At 40.6% G+C, this 22,822-nt stretch overlaps 1 protein-coding gene across 3 annotated transcripts in view; it reads left to right on the forward strand.

Moving 5' to 3' along the window:
- The window catches only part of SPATA17 (spermatogenesis associated 17), a 117,885-nt gene that overhangs the window by 7,680 nt on the left and 87,383 nt on the right, over nucleotides 1-22,822 (forward strand). For 2 of the 3 annotated variants that reach the window (XM_048495450.1, XM_048495289.1), the window contains exons 3-5: nucleotides 2,435-2,516; nucleotides 7,391-7,441; nucleotides 15,010-15,113. In XM_048495450.1, the coding sequence (XP_048351407.1) occupies nucleotides 2,435-2,516; nucleotides 7,391-7,441; nucleotides 15,010-15,113 (237 nt within the window). The remainder of the gene's footprint in view (nucleotides 1-2,434; nucleotides 2,517-7,390; nucleotides 7,442-15,009; nucleotides 15,114-22,822) is intronic. The other variant, XM_048495372.1, reaches the window with a different exon arrangement.

The following is a 22,822-nucleotide window of genomic DNA, read 5'->3' on the forward strand; positions in this document are numbered from 1 at the left end:
ACAGGTAAGGGAGGGAGCTACAATGAGAAATAAAGGACAAAAAGCAAAAAGGGGGGAAAGGCAAGGAAGCCCAGCCAAAGTGAACTCAATTGCTGCCCTCAGCCATAGGCCTTGCGGAACATCTCTGCCTTATAGCCGCAGTGGAACTGAGATAAATCCCACAGGACTCTGGTCTCATTAGACAAAGCAGGTGCCAGAGCCAAAAAGGCTTTAGCTCTGGTTGAGGACAGCCAGGCAGTTTTTGGGCCAGAGACCAACAGTAGGCTGTTACTTGCTGTTCTCTGGGGTATATATTGGGAGTGGTAGTCTTGCATGTACAACAGTCCCAAACTATTCTGAGCTTTATATATTAATACCAAATCCTTGAACCTGATTTGGTACTCCACCTGGAGCCAATGCAGCTAATGGAGCATCAGCTTGATATATGCTCTCCTGTAAGGACTTGTGCAGCTGCATTTGGGACCAACTGGAATTTCTGGGTAACCCTGAGTAGAACAAATTACAGGGATCTTATCTTTTTTCACATGTGATGTTCATAAACAAGCAGAGAGTGATAGGCTGTATTTCATGGCCATTTTAAATATTATAAAGTTGCAAATTCAAGTTTGCCGTTTAGTCTTTCAGGTCCTCATGTCCCATTTTACCCTGTTCTTCCTCCTGTAACCAACCTGCAAGAAAATAATGAGCCACTTTAGAGGGTCCATACAACAAAGGGTTGTCAAAACCCTGGAGAAAAAAGTATCCTGTTCCTTTAGCAGTAGGTTAAAGGTTTATATGTAGAAATCAGCAGCAAAAGCTTTTTATTGCATTGTCTCAATGAAAGAAAGAACCTCAGTGCTGAATAGATTCACAGCCTCTTCCTGGACATCCAAGCTGTGGAATGTGCTGCAGTCCTAGTGCCTGCCCAGTTCTCCCCCCACCCCTGATTCTCTGGTAAGTTTTAAAAAGTTATTTAAAGTACCGCTTGTGTCAGCACCTTTATTCTGAGCGCTATTAAGCTTGATAAAAGAATGTTTTAGTGCCTGTACAGACTGTTAGTAGAACTTGCCTGTTGCACCCACCATTTTGAGTCAGCTTCAGGACTTCTTTAATGGCAGAAAGACACAGCTGTCATTCCCTGCCATGCCAGCATGACCACATTTTCATCTTTTGCTGAGACAAGGTATAAATAGCATCACTTGGTAAATGATTGCCTATTCAAACTCTGTTAAAGGGTCAGGGTATTTTTCCCTCCCTAAATCACAGAGTGAGAACTATTCCTTGGTTTGTGTTTTCAATTATTTGTTTGCCAAGTCAGAGATATGCCTAAGTTTTCCTTAAAAAATATGGTTTTGCTTCATAACCAAAGAAGTTCTTCCTTTTTAAATGAGAATAACTGATAATTACATTCTTCAACTCTTCTGATTATTTGTCTAAATGGAAGAAAATAATTTACTTGCTTAAGTTTAATAATTTGTTTTTGTGTTCCAGTCAAACAGGCTTGATTTGACAGAGTTAAATTGATTTGATAAGGGCTTCTAACAGTGCAGACCTAAACAGTTATACCCTTCACTGAAGTCAGTGGGTTTAAAAGAGTGTACTTCTGTTTATGATTTCACTGCAAGTTCTACATTGACATTATTTTGTTCCTTTAAAAGTTGTTTTTTTCACTTGAGTTTGAAGTAAATAAGCAAACAATTTATATGTCCATATGTGGTGCATATGTGGTGCTTATGTGGTGATGTTACCACAGTTTGCCAGACTGCAGCTTGGAGTTTTCCCTTGTACTTTTGATTTTGTGGCTGAAACTGATCAGAACCCTGCTTCTTCCATATTTTCTGTTGGTTCTGTCATTTATCCATTCCCATGCTTGTTGTGAAGCACACATGAAAATCATTTTATTGAAACAGGTGGGATTAGTGGGCAAGAGAGACCATTGTTTATTTATTTCTCAATACAGCTGTAGTTTGAAGGTGAAAATGGAACCGTCAGGTTGCAGTCCAGCAACCCAAGTACATGGGGATTCGTGCAGAATAAGAATGTGTAGTTTTATCACCTTGCCACTCACTCTGCCCCCCACCCCTACAGAGTCTGGCATGGAGGAGAAAACAACTTTTTATAGTCCTTCTCCTATCTAAACAAATTGTTCATCCATAAGAAATTTACACTGGAAGAGGTATGTACTTCAAGACAACATTCTAATATTGAAAATACTGTCACTCTCTATGGTACCATATATTACAAGAGGAGATAATGAAACCATTAAGATTTTAGCACTTCCCTTATCTTGTATTTAATTGGTCATTACTCCCCCAAAAAAGTAAAAGTGGGTTTTCAGATTTAAGTAGCTTCTACCACTGAACTGAATCAACAAACATTTTTTTTCCTTTTTGAAGAAAAAATTATGATCAATACATCCATGACATTATGTTTTTGTCATGATATTATGTTTTAGGTATCTGAATAAAATGATGGTTTTTATCCAGAAATGGTGGCGGGGTTATCAAGGAAGAAAACAGTTCCGAAGAATGACCGAGGTATACATTAATCTTGTATTTTAAAAGTGTGGCAAACTTTTTGTTTTACTGTTCACAAATACAAAGTAAGTGAAATATCTTAATTGAAACAAATAGTTGTATGAAATGATGCATGTTTGAAACTTACATTTTCTTTGCTGAATGTAAATGTTCAGGGTTAAAGAAAAATAAAATAAATGTTATATGTTAGGCAAAAAATGCTGTATTTATTGCTCGTAGAGAAAGGTGGTAAGAGCAGACCCTAACCGCAGTTCAGGGGAACATAAGAGAAAAATGCTTTGCCTCAACTGAGCTTTTGTTTATTCTTTTCATTCAGGAATAGCATTGCATCACAAGCTAGGTATGCTTTGGGGCTAAACTGAGCAACATTTCTTGTTGAAACAAAGTAGTCTAAGGGGTTTTTTGGATTTTCCCCCCAAATCTTACAGAGTTACACCTTTCTAAATCCATTGAAAATGAGTTTAGAATGGTGTACCTGCTTAGGATGGCATTGGTGCTTTGCATGTTAAGGTTCACACCTGTATGAGAAACAAAAGTTTGCAGTTGTTAATCTCACAGCTGTATAGTATAATTTTGTTTTGTCTGTAAATACTCAGTTCTGGCTGTACTGTAAAGCAAAGGTATGCAGGCCTTTTAAAACTTTGCAAGGGGAAAGAGCTTTTATGCCTAAGTAAATGAAGGGGAAATCCATACAGTGCTGGTTTTTCTTCCTTTTCTGGAAGAAAAGAGTTAAGGAGAGTGAGGAATTGCTGAACATCTAAACCAGCTAAAATGCTTGAGAGTCATGTAGGACAGTGCCATCTTAAAGAAAATTATACATTTCTAATCCAATTAAGTTCACTGGATTTAGAAAGGTGTAATTTAGTTTTGTACTATGAATCTTACTAGTTCTTTACATCTATTTTATGGCTGCTGGAATAGGGTCAGTTTGAATCCAGCCTTGTGGTCAGGGGATTAGATCATTCTCATTATTTCCTGTATAAATATCCACTCCTTCTCCACCAGAAACTTTCAGGGTAGGTGAAAAAGACAAGCAGCGTGACAGAGGCACCACTGTTTTCTTCTCTTTCTTACTTCACTAACTGTGACACACAGAAACCCGGAGGCCTATAATTGCTGAAAGAGGAAACTGGAGTCACTGGTGGAACATTTCTCCATATAAATCCCTGCACTGGAATGTTTCTTGTCTTCGTGAAACATCAAAAAACAACAATAAGTTTTAAACATCATAGATGCAATTCAAAGTCAGTGGGGAAACTCATTTGTTGGTAATCCAGTAGTTCAAACTGCAGAGATGGCTGATCTGAAAGTGACTGGAATCAGTTGACTTTTGAGCATCTATACTTTTCCCTCTTTAAAAAGTTGTTTTTAGCCTGCCAGTTTTGCACACTTACTCAGATTATTTTATTTTTTTTACATTATTTGTAGTGCATCTTTCTCACTGGGATTCAAAGCAGATTATGCATAGTAAGCCAATGCAGTCACAAAAATGGGACATTCAGTAACCAATGCATTAGGATGTTAGAAGTCTGGAGCCACCAGAAAGAATGAGTATTCACATGAAACATTAAGAGTTACAGAAATTACATAAATAGGATCCTACTTGCAATAAGCTAAACACAGCAGTATAGACCACAGACCCCGATCATTTATCCAACGAATGTGTAAAACCATTTTATGCAGAGCAACTGTATTACGTGCACAGAAAAGCCCTCTTAAATAATTCAGTTTTTATTGATTGCTAGAAGTCCATTCAATCTTGCCATTTCCTGTTTGAAGACAGGCTCAGGGCGACTTACAATACAATGCAAAAATACAATACAAACATATATATCAGATATAAATCTGTTGTTGAGGTTAGGATATGTTTATTTAAAGGATGTGTACATTTTAGTTCCATATTGTGGACTGCATCGCCATTACTCAGCCTGTTTGTCAGCACAAAACTTGTATTGTGAGGGTCTACATGTGAAGTTTAGGTGTCCTGGAAGCATCAAAGCCATATATCTGTTTCACTTGTCACATTTTTATCCCGTACTTTCTCCAAGGATCTATTATTATCATGTTTGATATCACAGCTGCTAGTTCTTTAGCTGGTTGTTGGCCTTTCATTACAATTTACGGTCTCACCCAGAGGCCTAGGAAGTTGTAATGTATCAGTGAAGTATTCTTGCGGATCCCAGTAGGGCTGTCTTCTGAATCTGACCAATGTTGATTTTGTCAATTTGAAAATGTTTCAAGTGCTGCTTTAGTGTTTTTAGAATAGTACCCAGGGTACTGATTACCACTGGGACGACCTCAGCTGGTTTGTGCCATAGTCGCTGTATCTTGATTTTCAAATTGCGGTATTTAGTGACCTTCTCATGTCACCAGGTACTGCTATGTCAATGATGGCCACTTTCTTGTGCTCAATCACTGTGATGTCCGATGTATTATCTGCCAGCACTTGGTCCATTTCGATTCGGAAGTCCCACAAGATCTTGACCTTTTCATTTTCTGTGACTTTCTCTGGACAGTGTTCCCACCAGTTTTTACCTGTCCTAATGTTGTAATTCCTGCATACATTCCAGTGGATCATCTTGGCCACTGAGTTGTGCCTCTGTTTGTACTCAGTCTGAGCAATCTTTTCGTATCAGCTGAATATATGATCTGCAGTTTTGTCAGCTTCCTTGCACAATCTGCACTTTGCATCATCAGAAGATTTTTCGATTCTGGCCTGGATCAAATTTGTTCTAATGGCTTGCTCTTGAGTGGGTAAAATCAGGGATTGAGTTTCCTTTTTCAGACTTCCAGTAGTTAACCACAGCCAGATCTTTGTCTACTTTGTTTTTTATTTTCTCCAGAAATTGGGCATGCAGAGCTTGGTTTTGCCAGCTTTCAGTCCTCGTTTTAATCACATTTTTTCTGTACTCCTGCTTGGTTCTCTGCTGGCATGATCTATTGTGTCAAAGGCTGCTGAGAAATCCAATAAGAGCAACATAGAGGCTTGACCTTTCTCTATACTCAGGCACCAGCCTTCAACTAAAGCTAGCAGAGCTGTCTTTATGCAGTAGCCTGGCTTGAAGCCAGATTGGAAAGAACATAGGGCAGATGAGTTCTCCAAGAAGACTTGGTTCACTACCACCCTCCCAAGTTCATTTTCCACAGAAAGATTAAATTATATATAAGGTCATAATTGGCCACATAATTTTTTGGTACAGATTTTTAAACAAATACTGGACTAATAACTGCCTCTTTGAGTGGAGGAGGGAAGGTGCCCTGAGTTAGTGACTGATTTATAGTAGACGCTAAAGGTTTGTGGATGTGCATAAATACTGTTTTCTGAGTCTACTTCCTGGACAGGTAGTTTCAAATAGGATGATATAAGGCTTCAATTGTGGTTGGTAGAGACAGCAAGAAGCAAGGTAAAGGCTTCCTAGTGGGCGGGAAAGGGAGGTCTGTGCAGGATAGTCTGGGCCAAAGGAGGGGTGGGGTTGTTGTTGTTTTGCTTGCCTCAGTTATTGAAGAGAATTGAAAATAAGGTGTAATATATCACTAAGCCAACAGACCTTTTTAACTCAAAAATGTCAGAACTCTTCATTGTTTTTTTTAAAAAAGCTGTCTCTCCATTATCATTTCTAGGTTTATTATTAAGGAAGCAATATCATATTAAAGTGAGCATTTTAAAAGCTCCTTTAATTAAACTGAAGGAATTATGCCTTGCCTAATGTAATGAAGAAAGTGAATTTAAAATGAAGTAGCATCATTGTGTTCATTTGTAAATAACATATTGCAGCCAACTGTTTCTTAATTGCCCAGACTGTTGATAAATAATCCAGTCCTGCTGCTCTCCACAGACAATTTGCTTTGGATCAGACTAGGCAATTCAAATAACACTAATTACAGCAAAACCCTTTTACAGTGAATTCCTCTTTGCCAGGGGGGAGGAGTGAGAGAACAGGCAACTACATATCACAATCAAATTCTTTCCACTTTGAGTTGTTGTTAAAACACCTCCCTCAAATCTGTATGTTATGCTAAATAAAGGACATCTTCTGTACTTATTTTACTTTATATGATACAGTTGTGAGTTATGTTTCTTTTGCATTTGTAATTAGAGGGCGGAACAGATGTGAAAGCTTAGTGTAAAGTGATGTATCCATTAAAATAACCTATCCTGCCAAGTGAGTGTTTTGCTACAACAGGAGATTCTTTCACTGAGTGGGATTTGTCTTTATTGGAAGGGAACCAGGAAATGTTTTCTATATCAAGGGATTCACCGTAACATGTTATCATTGTATTTATGATTTTATGATGTTAGAATGAATATTAAATGAAACAAAATTTCCAAGGATTACTCAAGAGGCAACTAAGTACATAACATTTAGTACAGATGGTTGAAAGGCACAATTTTGTTCCATCACTGCATCCATATCCTTGAATGATTTCGACTGAAGACAGCATTTCTTTGAATTTTTCATTAAACCAGACATCTTGAAATATGAATTCCTTTTATGTTTCTGTGAGTTTTGGTTAAAAGAACCCCAGTGAATAAATCATACAATACTACGTGTCACCAGCACTTGTGAATATTTCTGCTTTGTTATTCTACTCTCAGTAGAGCACCATTGATTATCAAACTCAGCGGAGAGCATTTTATGATCATATATCTCCATTAGCTGCTAGTTTGACTACCATAGATTTTTCTGGTTAAGCCTGCATTATGTATTAGGAAGCCTATCTCTTCAATACAAAGTTTGATTTTTATTCTCTCTCAGCCTAGAACTCTTATTATGTATTATGTATAAAGATTCTTATCTTTTATATGTAAAAATAGGAGTACTGTCTTTGTGTAACTGAAATGTATGCCATCTTTTTCCCCCCTTGATTCACAGACAGCATATTTTATTATGAAGATGAATTTCTACAATGAAATGGCTGTCAGGGTAAATATTTCTTCACTTGTTAAACAAATGAAAAGTCAATTGTGCTCTGAATTTGCTTTTAATAAAATGAGCAACCCGGAATAATATAAACTTGATTGATATGCTGATGGTAAAGTGAGGAAATGGTATGTAGCTACAAATTTAAAGTTATTCTAAATAATCCAAGTTGCATTTGATAATTGCTGTTAGATTTAAGATACTGATGTATAGATTTTTGTCCCTTCTAATGTTGAGATATGTTGCTATATTTGGTGAAAATATCACACACGTTTAATTTTTGCCTTGATCCAGCTATAAGTGTACACATAGAGAAGCAAACTTCTATCCATGATTCCTAAGCTGGATGAAAATTCTAATGGAAAGGGGTCTGAAATGCTTGGTTCTCAGCGCTGGATGGATGTACCTACATTTTTCATATATGATCACTGAATATGTTACTGATCATGTGCTTTTTGAGAAGTAGGAGGAAAAAATGGGTGACTGACTTATGTCTAGTCTGTGAAAGATAAGACCAGGACAATAACTGTGTCCTCATCTTTCAAGCAGGTTTTTATAAAGAATCATAGGCTAAGCAGCCCAGTTTTGAACACATGTGAAACAGAGTTGGACTCCCTGCCTATTTATTTATGGCCATATAGAAAACCTCATATGAACACAGCCTTTTTGCAGACAGACATTTTTGTCTTTCACAAGAAGTGAGTATCAACTTAATTGTGCTGCCCAGTTCTGAGCAGGAAGTAGCTATTGGGAATGAAAACTAGAAGACCCTTTAGCCTCCGGGAAATACCCTGTATCTGTTTGATTCAGTGGATAAAGACAAAAATTGTAGTGCCAAATAGGGTACACAATAAAGATATATACTGCTCAGTATCAAACAAAGAAGTCCATAGAAAAGGCCTAACCTTTCCACCTGAACCCATACTCTCTAATTTCTATCTATTTTATTTGCTGTGTTTATAGTCCGCTATTCTTGCTGAGACTCAAAACATTACAGTGCAAGTCAATTCAGTCTTGATGTGAAATCAAGCAAGCAATGCAATAGGACTAAGATTACAAAAGTCTGAAACACAGCATAAAGTATTAGATTTGATATGTTAAACAATGCAGAAAATGGTTATTACAGAAGTGTAAAAACATTGAGAGTAGGCTAACATATGCAGCAGACAGATCATAATTTCTTTAATTCCTCCTATTCTTAGACTGTCTTGAACTTAGTCTTGAATTTTTGCCTTGAACTTGAATAAAATTCATATCTTTTGCTCCACAGTTACTTGAGAAAATGTGGACCGTTTATTAAAACATGGCATAATCCATTTTAGTCTAAGTTGAGTCACCCAAGGACATTGCAAGAGGATAGGTACTAAGGAGTCCCCTGACTGAAGAGCTCAGGGGAACAGATCCTACTATGATACAGTTCACAATAGCCTTGACCTAGATAGCCCAGGCTAGCCTGATCTCATAAGACCTCCTAATCTCATAAGACCTTCTAAGCAGGGTCTGCCCTGGTTAGTATTTGAGTAGGTGACCTCCAAGTAATTCCAGGGTCATGACACAAAGGTAGTCAATGGCAAACCACCTCTGAAAATCTCTTAACTTGAAAACCCTTCAGAGTCACCATAAGTCAGCAGTAACTTAACAGCAACCACACAAAAAAGTTTCACAACCATTTCCTTGATTAAAGTACCTTTCTGAACCATTTTGTTATAGTTTAACCCCTATTACCTTTATTAAAAAGTGTCTTCCCAAACAATTCTGTTTTATATAATTTTTGGAACAAGAAAAGCTTTGGAGCCTTCCTGAACACCTCGGGTCGGCCATTCCACAAGGACCCTGAAGCACTTGTGGTGGAGCATAGCAGCCCAACCTTTGATGAAATTTGGGGTCAATATCATGATGCTTGGATTTTATTATCTTAATTCAATTGGAATCAGTGGTATTACATTGGTATGAAACTGGAAAGTAATAACTGGAATTTACTTGTCTTATGTGGGGATGGGAAAAAGAAAGTTCAGCCAGGCATGACTTTCCATTGAACCTGTGCAACCTGACATCTTATTTTAATTATTGCATTGTGGAATATGGGAAGTGTATTTCTGTAGCAAATGCATTAACATCCTGATGTAGCTTGCAAGTGTTACATTTTTTTGATTCTCCAAGTAGAATTTATCTTCAATTTTGGAAAACAATTTTTGAACGAATTTGAGGCAGAAAAGAACACAACTAGTCAGTATAATGGATTCTATAGCATAATGTGTTCTCAATGGCTGTCTTTTAATTATATCTGACTGGCTATTGTCAAAATCTCACCTTAGCAACATGCAAAAATGTAAAAAAAATCATTTACTAGAATTAATAACGTTTCCTATTTACCTCTAGAAGAGTGGGTTGTGATACAATTGTCGTTTTTCATTTTTAAGATTTTAAGGTTGCTATGAATTTTCAACAACTGTTTTGAAAAAAAATCGTTATGTGAGCAGATGGCTTTTGTTATATCAAGGTTTTGCCATTTGTTTTAGTGCTTAAAATAAACATTATTTATAAGACCACTTACATTTTGATGTTACTTAATGAGGAATATGCATCATTGATTTGACTAGCTTAAGAGGTCATTTAGAACTTGCCCGTTAACAAGCTGTAATCTGCTGAGCACACAATGACTTTGTTTAAAATTATCTGTTTGGTACTGATCAATGACAATAATTGTTTGGTACCAATCACAGTTGAAACTTGCTAATTACTTTGAAGGGCATACACACTTGTCTTTTGCAAGAGTGTGTAAATGTTCACCTTGGAATTATGAAGTATAGTAACTAGTATTTCATTAGCTAACACAGAAAAGGAGGATTTTTTAAAAAAAGAAATTGCATTGGTAATCACCAGACAAAATATTTAGGATTATGGAATAATGAAAGGAGAGACTAAAAAGACAAAAAAAAATCTTCCATTCAGATGATGAATAATTGGTGGGGAAACCAAGGTATATAAAGCTATTTATGTACTGTACAAATAATAGAAATGTACAATCTATATATATAAAAAGCTAACAGTGACTTTGTTAGTCACGCCCTAACACCGAAACTGCTGGACAGATAGCCCCCAAATTTTCACAGGACGTCCCTCCCCGTTCTGGGCAGGTAATCGGACCTTCAAATCACCGAAAGTCCATACATGAGCCAGGTAAAACGTCTTTTTCCTGGCGCACCAGGCCATGAAGCTGGCTGTGTTCAACTGTCACTCTTAGAATGTTCGTGCAGCATGTCTGTGGCCTGAGGGCTTGGTATGAGGGCTTAGAATGTTCGTGCATATGGGCAGAGATGAGCAGTGAAAACAGTGAATAGGTAATACTGTTAGGTAATACGAGTGGAAGTGAAACATGTACACACTTTGCTGTGTGAGACGTCAGGTGGGGTTCCCCCACACACACGCAGGTAACTTTCACTCTCTGTGCCTCACCCACTGCTACCACACAACACACATACTCTCATTCACATCCATCTCATCCTCACACACCTCACTCTGCCCTCCCTCACATCCAACCACCACTTACCCACTTCCTCACCCATATTCACCACAGCTCTCTTTTACTAAAAGCGAGCTGGAGTTTGCCTTTTTCTTCTAAGAAAATCCACGGGGTGGTGGCAAACCAACACTACTGGCTCTGCTTCTTTTGCACATGGCCCTTTAAGAACCAAGGAACTGGCCTCAATCTGAGCACCTCACCACCCTGCCTCTGCTGCCTGACTGGGATAGCCTCCTTGCTCCAGTTCTGCCTTACCCAAGCCAGGACTGTGCATGTCAACCAGCCTCATGGACAGTGGGATTCGCACTCTGGACAGTTCCATTGTGGAATGGAAAGGGTTACCTTATACTAAAAACACAAGACACCACCATATAACAATGTGAATTGAAAAGGGAAAGAGGGATTCCATTTGACCACCCCAAAAGGCTATGCTGCAGATCATTGGACCTGCATGGACATCTGTGTGGGTTGCAGACTGTGATGAGAAGGACAATTGCCACAGCAACATGTGGCCGGGCCCCGCTAGTTTTGTATAAAATTAGTATTAAAAGATTTCAAATGAAATTAGCATGTAACATTAAAAGGAGTACTGCAGACTCATGATACTTATAGAAGGATCTACATCCACCCTTTTGCTCCTATGGTGGCTTAGGTTTCTCTTGCATCCATTTTGGCACCTTGGTGAGCGGAAGTGTAACTATCTGTGACCCTGTCGGGGAAGAGGGGGACATGATAACTGAATTCCATAAGCAGCACAGATTCATCAGATACAATTCTGTTCCTTAACTGTCCCTTTATTGGAGGTAGCAAAGTCCAAAAAGCTTCCATACAAATTCAGTTCCCTTCAAAGCCTCATGGGTCTGAGATGTGGCTCTGACTTGGGGCAGTTCTACCAGGCCTATCCAGGAATGACAGCCTTCCCATGCCCCAGGCATTATATGTTTGAGGGTTCCCCCCACCTTAACTGGGCTTAGACTTCTGACCTGTACCACCACATAGTTACCCAGTTCCTCTCCCTGCCGACAATAAAGTTGAACCAATTTGGTCACAAGGGCAACAAAATTTGTCAGAATCTTCAGATTGTTCTAGCATAATTAACTAGGCTTAGTGGTATCAATAAATTAATAGATGAATAATTGTTGGTGTTAATGTGCACAGCGCAGTGTGACACATATTTACTAGTTAAAATACTTAGAGGGAAGCCTCCATATGTGAAAGTGGTGCTATAGTTAAGAAGAAAGTCTGTGGAAAATTTCCACCTTCAATTTTTGCATACACTTAATGAAGTTCAATGTGCTGCTAAAAGAAGGTGGGGGGGACAGAAAGAGTAAATAAATGGCAGCAGTTCCTATGATGCAAAATGTACTTTGGCACCTTGTGTTAATATCAGGAGCAGAGCAAGGGAAATGCTGGCATAGGAAACTTTTAGTACATCTTATGTTATTGCAAGGAATTTTTCCATGACAGGAACTTGTTGTGGTTGTTTTACTCTTCTCAGCCTACTCCCAGTGCCTTCTTTTCAGTCACCATTCTATCTAGACTTGTTGATTCAATAAAGCCAAACCGTCAAAAAACCCCAAAGAGCCATATTCAGCTTTTTGGGGTTTTATTCATGACTGAATACAAAAGTCAGGTGAAAAAATTGAGCTGAATATTTAAAAACCCAATAACCCAAATATTTGTGTTATCAGGTTTTGGCTATTTAAAATTTAAATGGAACCCCCCCCCCCAAATCCCCATAGTCTCAAATGGAGACAATTGGGGGGGGGTTCTTTCAGGAAACCTGAATTTTTTGGGGGTAAAGGGATTCGGGTTCTTTGGCTTTATTTCTAATTTTAAAGCTGACTTAACCAGAACCAATATTTTACCATTTGGGGGGGTTTTACTCAAGCCTAATTCTATACAAAAAAGCAAAAGTCAGAGTAGTCCCCAAATATGTGATCTGTGGAGAAGAGCAGTCAAGTTCAAGTGCCTTAAAGCTTTGGTTATATTTTACACATGAACAAGGTAGTCATAGAAAGCATTATGCAGTCTACCCCTCACTCCAATGAACGCCCTAAAACACTTTAGAGCAGTCCCTACCTAACATGTTGTGTTTGTGAATTCTTATAAGCAGCCTTTCTAATTATTTTTTACATTTTTCACTGCTTTCTGCTATATTTATTTTTATTTTATTAAATTTATACCCCACCCAATTTCCAAAGTTGGGAAATCTATAGCCCCAAGATTTATTTGCTGGATCAGTAAAGATAACTTGGAACCAATTGTTGAATTCATATTGCAAGGCTTACACATATACTTTGCTTTTATTAACATTTAATCTCACCTGCTTGGCCTGTCACCCATTTTAAAGAGAAGTACTTCTGGAAAGCTTCACATTTTGCTTACAGTTTATTGTATTACAATATCAACCAATCAACAAATATTAAAGAATATACCAGTAACTTATAAAGGATTAAATTCAGATAAATTAGAACAAATGAATAGGGAGATCAGCCAAGATGTAACCATTGCTGTCTCCACTATAGGCCCAGTGGAATGTCTCCATCCTACAAGTCCAGCATAATTGAGCAAGATCCTACAGAGTCTGGGTCTTAGCTGGCAGAGCATTCCACCGGGCTGGCCCCAGAGTGGAAAAAGCTTTGGCCTTGGTTGAGAACAGCTGGATCCTTCTAGGGCAAGGGACACAAGCGGATTGTTCCCAGTCAAGCATAATACTTGTTGGGTATGATATTGGGAGAGGTGGTCCTGCAGGAAGCATGATCTCAGTCTGTTAAGGAAGGAAGGGGGAAGACTATTAGGTAGCAGGGAAGACCATTACGGAACTAATGGAAAGGTCACTCTGAGTGCAGCTGGAAAAGCATTCCTCTTATCACATCCTGCTCCTGATCTTTTAACCATGATTTAGAAAAAGCATTGTATTTGCATGAATCTCCTAGGTCTTCCCACTCTACATGATTCTTGGCACCCATCAAGATGCCTAATAGGTGAATGGTGCATGACTTCTCTTTGCAGAAGCCGTGTCAGCTCTTCTTCAGCATGGCTGTTCATTTGCAAGTGGAACAGTTCTAACATTAATGTTTACTACCAATTTACTCTGGACAAAAGGTAGGATGTTCCCTGAACAATTTAGCTACTTTCCAGCTGGAAATAAGATAACTTTAATTATGAAGGCTGATTTTAATGATGTTGCACATGGTTGTTAACAACACTGTGATTTCATGCTTGATCTGTTTTAAGGAACTTGGAGGGGCTTGGAGTGCTCACGTAATCCCTTCTTTACCCCGTCATCTACTAGGGAAGCTTAGGCACATGAGAGATTTTAAAAAGTAAGAAAAAAGCCAAGCTAGTCGCACTCTCTGTGTCCAAGGAATACGAGGGAAACTAGTTTGTTCTAGCATCCCTTACTAGTAGTAATGGTAGATGCTAAACAGATATTATAAATAGGCAGTTGTGGACAGCTTTCTACATAGTAACACATAGTCTGTCTATCAAGATAAAACTTAGCAACATCTGAAAGGCAGAAAAGTTTACCAACTTCTGGCAAATAGTTATGATATGTGATTAACTTTGCTGTGATGATAATTTTGCTCATAATTTGGTTCTGACTAAAAACTTATTCATGACTTCTCTTGATGCACTTTTAACAGTGGACAGTTTATCTTGATCAAGTGAATAGGCATAATATTCATGACACACTCCGGTTTTATGCCTAATAAAGGATTTGGATTTGGAATAGGCATAATTCTTGAGCACTGTAGAATAGTGCCACATGATACTATTGTTGTCCAAGGTAAAATATCATATACAACCAATTTCAACTCAGAGGCATTTATTTTCTTTCTCTCACCTATGTACCTGTATTAATACATTATACTATGCCCTAGTATTAATGAAAAGCAAATATATCTGTGGACCTAATATTATTTTTTAAAAGGGGGCACCATGTCTCATGAAATAGACCTGGTTCTTTGTATAAATGTTTGACAAAGTTCTGTCTTTTGCAAGGAAGGTATTGGAGCAAATACTTGTGCCTTTTCTCCTCCAGATTCAAAAAACATGGAGAGGTTATTACATCCGAAAATACATCCATAATTACTATGCATTGAAGAAGTACCTGGAAGCAATTTCTTTAAATAATGAGATAGTCAGGTAAGTTAAAAAAAACCTAAACAAAACCTGGAGCTTTATAACTTCCTTCCTTCCTTCCTTCCTTCCTTCCTTCCTTCCTTCCTTCCTTCCTTCCTTCCTTCCTTCCTTCCTTCCTTCCTTCCTTCCTTCCTTCCTTCCTTCCTTCCTTCCTTCCTTCCTTCCTTCCTGCCTGCCTGCCTGCCTGCCTGCCTGCCTGCCTGCCTGCCTGCCTGCCTGCCTGCCTGCCTGCCTGCCTGCCTGCCTGCCTGCCTGCCTGCTTGTCAGCATGGTACCAAATTATGATCTTGTTTATATCAGTATGCATGCAGAAATGATTATTTTGAATTCTTTGGAGTAAGCCCAAAACAGATACATTCCATTTTGTTGGATGTACTCTTCCATCCACATTCACAGAACACTTTCATGTCCATATACTTCAGTGAACTTAGCAGAGTATACCTTTGTTTAGGATTACACTGTAAGACTACTGTTGCAGTCTGTCTTAAGTTCATCTCAGAGGGAACTGAGACAAGAACATCTTTCTTCCTCTTGGGCTGTATGAGCAGCACTCCGGTCCTGTACCATCTCCATTGGCTGCCCATCAAGTTCCAGGTCATATTCAAGGTGCTGGTTTTAACCTTTAAGGCTGTAAGCGGCCTTGGGCCTGCATACTTTATGTCCACCTGCAGAGACTTATGGAGCCGCTTGGATTCCTGAATGCTCTGCAGGATCCTGAGCCTGGAATTCCAGGCTCTCCAATGCCATTGAGGTGATTGCTCCCCGGCGTCCTCTGCACCCCCATGTACGGCGAGCTCCCTGGTATACCGAGGAACTGCGCATGATGAAACGGGAGCTCAGACGTCTAGAGCGAGTGTGGAGGAAGTCTCGTGGCGAGGCTGCGTGAACAACTTATAGGACGTTTATGAAGGCCTATGAGTTGGTGACGAAGAGGGCAAAGAGGGAGCATTTTTCGTCCTCTCTTGTGTCTGCTAGCTCTCACCTGGCCCAATTATTTCGGATCATTAGGTCACTTACTTCTTTGACTGAGGGGACCACAAATTCTCGATTGGCTGTTGGCTGTGAGGCATTTATGAGCTTTTTGCAGATAAAATCTCATTGTTCCGCCAGGACCTTCGGGCCACATTTGATACAGTTAGGGAACTCGAGGCACTGTTGCCGTCTTCAGGTTCTTGTATGGACCGGTTTTCCCTGCTTGCTGAGTCCGATGTTGACAGAGTCCTGGCTGCTGTTAGACCTACTACCTGTCCTCTGGATCCATGCCCCTCCTGGCTAATAAAAGCATGCCGGGAGGAGTTGAGAACCTACCTGTTGAATATCATCAATGGCTCCCTTGAGCAAGGAGTGTTTCCAGGTGGGTTGAAGGAGGTGGTGGTCTGCCCACCCTTGAAAAGACCATCCTTAGACCCCGGTGATCTGGCCAATTACCACCCCGTCTCGAATCTTTTGTTTCTGGGGAAGGTAATTGAGAGAGTGGTGTTGGAGCAGCTTCAGGGCTTTCTGGAGGACACATCGGCACTCAATTCCTTCCAGTCTGGCTTTCATGCTGGGCATGGGACAGAGACCGTCCTTGTCGCTATCACAGATAGGCTCCGCATGCAGCTTAACCAGGGTGGATCGGCGCTGTTAGTATTGCTCGATCTTACTGCAGCGTTTGATGTGGTCGACCACGACCTTTTGACCCACCCACCGCCTGGCTGCTTCCGGAGTGCGGGGCACTGTCCTTCAGTGGATTGCCTTGTTTCTCTGAGATAGGGGTCAGCAGGCCTCCCAAAGGTGTTCACTTCAGTGCAGGGTACCTCAGTGGGCCTTGTTATCCCCACTCTTATTTAATATCTACATGCAACCCCTTGCTCAGCTGGCGCAGCGCTTTGGGCTGAGTTGTCACCAATATGCTGATGACACCCAGCTCATTCTGTTGATGGAGGGGGGGCGGCCTCCACCCCTGCAGCTCTACAGCATTGTTTGGAGTCGGTTGCTGGTTGGTTAAAGCAGAGCAGGTTAAAACTTAATCCATCTAAGACGGAGGTCCTTTGGCTGGGTCGTGGTGAGAGACCTGGGGATTTTCAGCCGCCGGTTTTGGAAGGGGTTATACTGGCCCCGACCTCCCTGGTTTGTAGCCTGGGGGTCCACCTGGACTCCTCGCTCTCTATGGAGGGTGAAGTGGCCCATGTTACCCAGGTAGCTTTTTTCCATCTCCACCAGGCTCGGCGGCTGGCCCCCTACCTCTCCCAGACTGACCTTGCCACTGTGATCCATGCGACAGTCACTCCCAGACTACTGTAACTCACTCTACGTGGGCCTCCCCTTGAGACTGACCCGGAGGTTGAAACTGGTCCAGAATGCAGCGGCTGGATTGCTTATGGGGGCTTCTTTTCGAGATCATATTACCCCCGTATTGCGCCGTCTGCACTGGCTTCCGGTGGAATTCCAGGTCGTCTTCAAGGTATTGACCTTTAAGGCCCTTCGCAGCTTGGGGCCCTTATACTTGTGGGACCATCTTACCCCATACGTCCCAAATAGGCCACTGCGCTCTGCATCGGCGAAGCTGCTAGAAGTCCCCGGTCCTTCAATGATGTGGCTAGCCTCTACCCAGGCCAGGGCCTTTACAGCCCTGGCCCCTGCCTGGTGGAATGCTCTCTCACCAGCTATTCGGGCCCTGCAGGACCTTGGTGAGTTCCACAGGGCATGTAAAACTGAGCTGTTCCAACGGGCTTCTGGAGGGGCTGGCCGCGGATTGGCTGCCCCCTGATGAGGCCCCTGCCATATGTTGTCCTCTTTGGCAATGCCTTATACTGGCTCCATCTTCTGGCATTGCCGCCCCTCCTAGCCTTGGGACCGGGCGCCACTCATAGGGAATATGAGTTGACTCTGTTTTTAGGATTCTGTACACTGCTATTGATTTTAATGGTTGTAATTGTGTTTTAAATGATTGTTGGATATTATGTGTTGTGTTGTAAACCGCCTAGAGCCCTCTAGGGATGAGGCGGTCTACCAAATCCAAATAAATTATTATTATTATTATTATTATTATTATTATTATTATTATTATTATTATTATTATTATTATTATAATAATAATAATAATAATAATAATAATAATAATAATAATAATAATAATAATAATAATAATAATAATAATAATACTTGAGGGACCGCGTCTCCCCATATTGCCCCGCTAGGACCCTCCGTTCCTCAGAGGAGTACCTATTTGTGGTCCCTGACCAGAAACACATCCGGCTGGCCTCTACTAGGACCAAGGCTGGCCAAATGCCTGGTGGAACAGGCTCCCTAGAGAGATCAGGGCCCTGCAGGACCTATCAAGTTTCCACAGGGCCTGTAAAATGGACCTGTTCCGCCAGGCATTTGGCCAGCCAGGCTGTGTGTGGTTCCCTCATCCCGGCCTCCAGTGGACTTGTGGGTGAGAGGGGTTTTTACCGCCATCTGCATTTTATTCTGTAGTTTTATTCTGTAGTTTTATTCTGGTTTCAGTAGTAGCTACACTTCCATTGGTTTTAATTACTACTATTAGCATATTGTGTTGTGCACTGCCCTGAGCCCTTCGGGGAAAAGCGGCAAATAAATCAAAAGTATCAATCAGTCAATCAATCAATCAATCCTGGGGCCAAGCAATCATGGCAAAGGGCTTGAGGTAGGTTGGGAAAGCATAGTGCCACCATTGCCCACTATGTTGGTTGCACCTTGCTTAATGAGACTGTTATAGTCATCCACCCCAGAATCTGTCTCAGCCTGATCCATGTGTACTGAGTTTACCTAGGGTGTTTGAATCCATTTATAAAATTCAATTTTTCATCTTCTTCAACATCTCTGCCTCCTTTGGATTTCCAGGCCCAGACCATCAGATATATATATTTTTTTACTTAACTTATTTATAGTCCATTTTTCTCACTGGGATTCAAGGCGGATATTTAAGAGTTGCACAGAACATGGAATTGCACTAGAAACATAGAGGTGGAAGTAGTGATATAGGCCATCTATTTCAAGCCCCTGCTCAATGCAGAATCAGCCTAGAGCAGTGATGTTGAATCTTTTGGGTTTGGCACGTCAAAAATTTGAAAAATGCCTGTTCTGGTTTGTCATCCTTCCCCCCTCAACAAAAGAGACACAATTCTTTACATATTCATTTATTTTAAAAATACCGTCCAAACGTGTGATTCTCTATATTATATAAAGAAACATCAATAATTACAAAAATGATTCCATCTCAGACAAGGAGAATAGTAGTTGTTGGGTGTTGGTGCATGCCGTTGTGTCACCCCGAATGTCATGGTGTGTCACCTTTGACATGTGTGTCATAGATTTGCCATCACTGGCCTAGAGCACCCCTGACAAGTGCTAGATTTGGGGCAAAATCCAGCCAACATTTATATTGGTGAGAGTTTTTGTCTTTGATAGCCCAAAAAGGCAATATTGAGAATTTTATGATCTGCAGGGGCCATGAGGAATGGTGCCGTAGTGTGGACAGGAAGGAACTATTTGGATCCAATCCATGGTGTTTGCCATCATAGTGTTCAGGTGATATTGCTCCCCGACTCCCTTCAGCCCTCCCCTGTGGATTGGGCCATTAGTTCTGTTGATTAATAGAAACAGTAAAAAGCATTGGAATACATCAGCATATAACATTCACCATTCCTGTTAAACTAGCACATAAAATCAGCAAGCTAATATGTATCTGGCTAGCCTTTTTGTCATTATTTTTATGTAACACGTATGTAAGATTATGTTTTCACAGTGAGACTGGATCTGTTACAAAGATAAATGGGTTTGATTAATTTAAAGGCTGAATTTGCACCTGCAAGATGTGTACACTTGTAACCTATAGCCCCATATGAAAAAACTGCCCCAGGTTATACACAAGGAAACGGTATCATGAAATTAAAAACTAGCCTCAGAGATACAGATTGGCAGCATTAATAAAACATTATAAAGCTGATCATAGGGAAATTTACAGCATAGGGTTTTTTTTACTTCTACTGCTTTTCAGGAGTAACTGTTACTTAATGTTTTGCAATGTTAAAGGTAGCGTGTAATCAACTGAGAAAATGAGCTAATTTCAGGAATATATTGAGTTCATTAGACTGGCCCTCTTTAATCAGTTATACACAAGCCCTTTGCTGCTGCTCTGGTCTTTAAGCTTAATTTGAAATAGATCTCACTGGAGGCTCTTTCAATTGAACTCAAAATTACAAACAAAAGATTGCTAACTGTATTTTCCTCATATTGCTAGTTTGTGTGGGGGAGAGAGGACTAACAGCCATCAGAATATATGTGCTGATTGTCCCCTGCAAACTGCCTTCATTTCAGCTGTTGCTAACCCATTTTTCCACAGTTGAAGAAAGAAAAAGCCAGGAATATACATTTTCAGGAAATAATTAGTATGGACAAGAAGAATTAGGCATTCTTCATTTTTCTGATTCTCCTTCTACTCTCTTCCATTGATGACATGTCAACCAAGGTGGTTTGGGATCCTCTTCTGGCCAAGTTATTGTGTAGTTGTACCGTTTGCTTGATCTGGAATGAAGCAAGCTGTGGACAATGCATTGCCCATTCTTATGTTGAGAATAACTTATGGACCCTCCATTTTGGTAAGGTAATTAACCCAGGTGCAGCATAAAACTTCCAGTTCAGATTCAAAGGGGTAATTAGCCACTTAAGTGTACTATAACCACTGTGTCAATTTAAAAAAATAGTAAAGAGGGAAAATAGCTGTCTTGCTTGACTTGGTGATAAACTTGAGCAGAAGGTCTGACTATCGTTTTCCACAAATACCACTGATAGTCCATTTTCTTCCTTGACAGATACTTGCCCTTGATACAACACAAACACAGTCTGAATCTCCTTTGAATCTTGTAAAGAGCTTAATAATTTCTGTTCTTCTCCATCATACAGTCAGTTTCTCTTAGGTAATCCACACATGTCGAGAACAAATGTAAAGATCTTCTGGGAGCTATTGATATCCCGATCCTTTCCATTCATTTCACACTTTTATTGGCATAAACAAATATAATAAATAAAATTCAATATAATAAATAAAATTCAATATACAAAAAGCTTAAAAGCCCAGAAAAGAACGATCTGGGTTGATAAAATCAATCAATGTAATTGTTGTCTCTTGAGAATAAGTGCCAAGAAAGAGGCAAGTGAGATTGTGATTTCAGGATTATGATAATTCAGCAAAAAGCATATATGAGCAGGATGATGAATGTTCTTTGATGATAGCAGGGGAATAATCAATAGAGAGTGCCAATCTGTGTTAAGTTCACAGTCCAAAAGAATATGGATAGGGTATCTCAGCTCAGTTGAAACTTCTTTAGACATCCATCCTGGGCCCTTTCCGCACCGCAACAGTGCGGGGGTGCGTCAGCATAAACAATGCCGACGCACACCCCCCCCCCCCGGGACCGCTCCTGGGACATGGATGGTCCCAGGAGGCAGCGAAGCGGCGCGCAGGCCTTGCACAGGAACTACGCCCGTGCCGTAAGCGCCTACCTTGTCTCCTGGGCTTCCAACCGTGCAGAAGCCAGGGACATGCCCCCCTTGCCTGGAGTGATGGCTCTGGAAGTCGCAGGCCAGGGGTGCGTGTCCCCTGGCCTCTGAAGCGACAAGCTGGAAAACCAGGAGACAAGGTGACATTATCTTCGAGAGAATGGGGGGGGGATGCATGCCTTCCAGCCGCTGCCGTTACCGCTGCGACGCGGTAGCGTTTGGAAAAGCCGCTGTTTCCAAAATACCTCACCAGGGAGCAAGGTTCGAACAGCGGTTTCGCCGCTGCTTTCGAGGGTTATGCGAGGCGCGCCCAGCTGCAATGCAGTGGCGGCCGTGCAAACCCCTCCCCAGAGATGCTGTTTTTAGCGTCCCTGGGTCGCTGTATTCCGCCCGTGCGGAAACAGCCTAGGTTTCCCTAGACACTTCCCATTTCTCCTTCCCATTTTTCCTCTTCATTGTTTGAAATGGTGCCTTCAAGATCTCACTTTTAAAAAACTCCCATCCATCATGCACTCCCTTCTCTTGTAGTATTCTTGGCCATGGGGTCACATCCAGTAGTTTCCTCAGTTTGCTGAAATCAGCTTTCTTAAAGTCTAGAATGCATATCTGACTGTGCTTGGCATCCACTTTTCACTGTATAACAAACTCCAGGAAAACATGGTCACTCCCACTTAAGGGTCCTACCACTTTCACTCCTCTAATTAGGTCATCGTTGTTTGTTAGGAGCAGATCTAAAATAGCCATTCCCTATGTTGCTTCTTCCACCTTCTCGGCCATAGCCTGCAAGGCCAACAAGGAATTTGTTGGACTTTATAGTTTTGGCAGAGTTTGACTCCCAACCAATATTGGGACAATTGAAATCTCCCATTACTATTACTTCTCTCCTTTCTGAAAGTTTGGTCATTTGTTCCAGGAAGGCATCATCCAACTCTTCAGTCTGGTTTGGGGGTCTGTAATAGACCCTCACAATGAGATCACTGTTTTAATTTTTACCCTGATGTTCTCAACCTGGCTTCCAGGATTTAAATCATGGGCCTGTTCACAGATGTAATCATCCCTTACATATAATGCTCCTCCTCTTTTCCTGATACCCCTCAGTTGTAACATTCCAATTATCAGACTCATCCACCAGATATATATCTATATCTATATCTATCTATCTATCTATCTATCTATCTATCTATCTATCTATCTATCTATCTATC

The sequence above is a fragment of the Sphaerodactylus townsendi genome, linkage group LG01, assembly GCF_021028975.2.
Source record: "Sphaerodactylus townsendi isolate TG3544 linkage group LG01, MPM_Stown_v2.3, whole genome shotgun sequence".
NCBI lineage: Eukaryota > Metazoa > Chordata > Lepidosauria > Squamata > Sphaerodactylidae > Sphaerodactylus > Sphaerodactylus townsendi.